The following is a 2,886-nucleotide window of genomic DNA, read 5'->3' on the forward strand; positions in this document are numbered from 1 at the left end:
TAATAAAAACAGTTATGATAAAACTCATCACAGTCACATGTAAAATCCTATGGGTGAATGGAGATGCTAACGCTAGTAAACGTTACCAGAGATAGTAATGTGTTCAGCACATGATGAGAAATGACCTGAGGGCAGGTTGAAAAGAACAAGTAGCCAGGTACCAGAGCCTATTAATGAAACTTCCAGTGTCTGCTCCGTGCAGCTGCACTGTGTGTGCATGTTCTGGACTGACTAACGCTGTACGGCTGTACGCTGGCTGGCAGCAAAGCGGTCGACGGCAACGGTGAGCTGCCTTTGGACTGAAAAGAAGCGGTGGACGGTGAAAGTGAAAGGGAGAGCGCCCTAACTGTGGAAAGCACCGGAGCAGGCAGTCCCCATACAGACAGACAACATAGGGAGGGAGAGAGAGTGTGTGTGAGAGAGAGAGGCCCCGGGTCTTGCTTTGAGCCAGCAGCGGTTCACCAGACACACACAGCCATGGCTAACATTGCGGTCCAAAGGATCAAGCGGGAGTTCAAAGAAGTTCTCAAAAGCGAAGAGGTGCGGTAACGTTTCTGGCTATTTTTTACTTCCATTCTGCTCTTTTTTTGTTATTGTTTTAACTTAATTAAATTGTAAAATGTCTGTAGCCATTGTGACAAAGACCAAAATTACCTAACGCCAGGTCCTAGTCCTGTGTTGCAGTAGGTCAGGCCTTAACACAAGAACTTTAGCTAGCTTTAGCTCGATATCAGTGTCTGGTTCAACCTCTCCTGTTATATCAGGTGCGTGTGTTCAGGCAACACCGGGGATTCAGCTCTCAACTGGGAGGCCCTCTGTTTCTAACAAACAATACCGCCTAACTTTGGGTAATTACCTAACAAAAATAAACCTGCTTTGTATGGGCTATAGCACACGCCCTATACACGGCACCATAGGTGTTTACCAACGCGAATTAGTTACTGACACTTCGGGTTAGCAGCTTTTAGCTTGCTAACGGTAACGTTATTTTGACATCTCATCCACAGTTAGCATTAGCCTGTGATGTTATGATATCACGTTCACCAACTTATCACATTTATTTAACGTTAATAACTGTAGTTTCAATACGGATGGCTTGAGGTAGTTTAAAGCGTGTATTTTGTCACGCTACTGCTTGTCACGTTTTGTTATTGTGGGTTTGTAGTTATGTCAACTTTGCTAGCTTAGCTCTAGTAGCAAGCTATCTATGTTGCTAACGCATTTAAATGTCCCAACGGGTCCTGTGGAAACACCAACATTTATTTTTGCAGAAAATGACAGTTGTGCCTTTAATAGCCATCATGTCTGTAGCTTCATATTTGTTTGTAAAAGTGGTTTCATGCTTGACAAAGACATGTCAGGACACAGACTGTGAGCAGGGATTTCTTGAAACACAAGTGTATTTCATTGTATCCCTCTCATTTGTCCCAACCCACAGACAAGTAAAAACCAGATAAAAGTGGATTTGGTGGATGAGAACTTCACAGAGCTGAGGGGGGAGATAGCAGGTCCTCCAGATACACCATATGAAGGTATTGTCACAGTCCAGCATCACAATGACCTGACTAGATATTTGCAACAAAACTTTTCAATGTTATGATTTGCCCTGCTGAAACATTTTGTTGTTTTTCTTTATATCCAAGGTGGCAGATATCAGCTTGAAATAAAAATCCCAGAAACCTATCCTTTTAACCCACCAAAGGTATGTGCGTCAGTTGCACCCATCTGGTGCTGTATGTCCTTTACTTCTCTAACTCAAGTGTATTTACATGCACACTATCATCTGGTTAGCATCATGGTTTTGGAGTGAACATATTCTGAATTCAAGAACTTTGCGTCCTCCAAACCGATTTGAGGGATTTGAAGATGCCAGCTGAAGCACTCTAATGTGGCTAGTTAACACCTTATTCAGGTTTCCGATCACTGTCTGCCATGTGCACAGGTGTGCCCTCATTTGAAGTTACACAGTAGTTTTTCTTGTCACTTAAAAGACAGTTTACACTGATAAATATTATGGTGTCAGTCCTGTGACAGTCTGCATGCTTAAATCAAAGAGAGTCTGATACTGATAAATCAGAGGTTAAACTGTGTCGATAAATGCAGACAGAAAAGCAAAGATATCAGAGAGATGCAAGCCTACTCAGTTGAGTGGGCGGGGTCTATAGTCTGGAACCAGGCTAAGAGAGTTTCTGAGATGTTAAGTAATCATAGACACACCCACATACAGAACATAAGGAACCTGGGACAATTAGAAAATGGACGTATAATATATATGAAGGGACCTGAGTTTTGGTGTATCATTTAAACATTGTATCTCAATTGTTGAGGTGATAGAAACAAAATCCTCTTTCACAGTAATTTTACATTGCAATATTGATATATATAGTAATATAGTAAAGTTTTTTTTTTTATTATTAATATGTTGAGTTTATGGATAAAATTATCAGAGAGGAATGTTTGCTTGTGGCTTATCCAGTGAATTAAATATCTGACACATGGGTGACTTGGTCACATTGATGCAAAGTCATATAAGAATCCAATATTGCCACAGAGCAGTTCTGCTTGTTTATTTTTAACATTGCCCACAGTGGCCTCATATACCCATAGAGGTTAAAATGATGGTATAAATGGCAGGACAAAAACTACCCAAATATTATCAAAACAAGGATAAGACTCGGGACCAGGGCCCTGTTTTTCATAAGCATATAACATATGAGACTGTTGATGATTTGACACGAGTCTGGATTTTTTGGTTCTTAAAAGCTAGCTGAATTTATATCAAGACCTGGGGCCTGTATCACGAAGCGAGATCAACCTTTCCTGGGTTACCCAGACCTATCCTGGGTTGACTAACCCTAACAATGGCAATCAGGATAATCGGTATCA

At 41.1% G+C, this 2,886-nt stretch overlaps 1 protein-coding gene across 1 annotated transcript in view; it reads left to right on the plus strand.

Annotated features, from left to right (window-relative positions):
- Nucleotides 1–213: 213 nt before the first annotated feature.
- Nucleotides 214–2,886, plus strand: part of ube2kb (ubiquitin-conjugating enzyme E2Kb (UBC1 homolog, yeast)) — a 9,324-nt gene continuing 6,651 nt past the window's right edge. Inside the window, exons 1-3 of the mRNA XM_050043632.1 lie at nt 214–540; nt 1,439–1,532; nt 1,644–1,702. Coding sequence (XP_049899589.1) covers nt 478–540; nt 1,439–1,532; nt 1,644–1,702 — 216 coding nt within the window. The 5' untranslated portion in view covers nt 214–477. The remainder of the gene's footprint in view (nt 541–1,438; nt 1,533–1,643; nt 1,703–2,886) is intronic.

This window comes from Epinephelus moara, chromosome 5, assembly GCF_006386435.1.
Source record: "Epinephelus moara isolate mb chromosome 5, YSFRI_EMoa_1.0, whole genome shotgun sequence".
Taxonomy (NCBI): Eukaryota; Metazoa; Chordata; class Actinopteri; order Perciformes; family Serranidae; genus Epinephelus; species Epinephelus moara.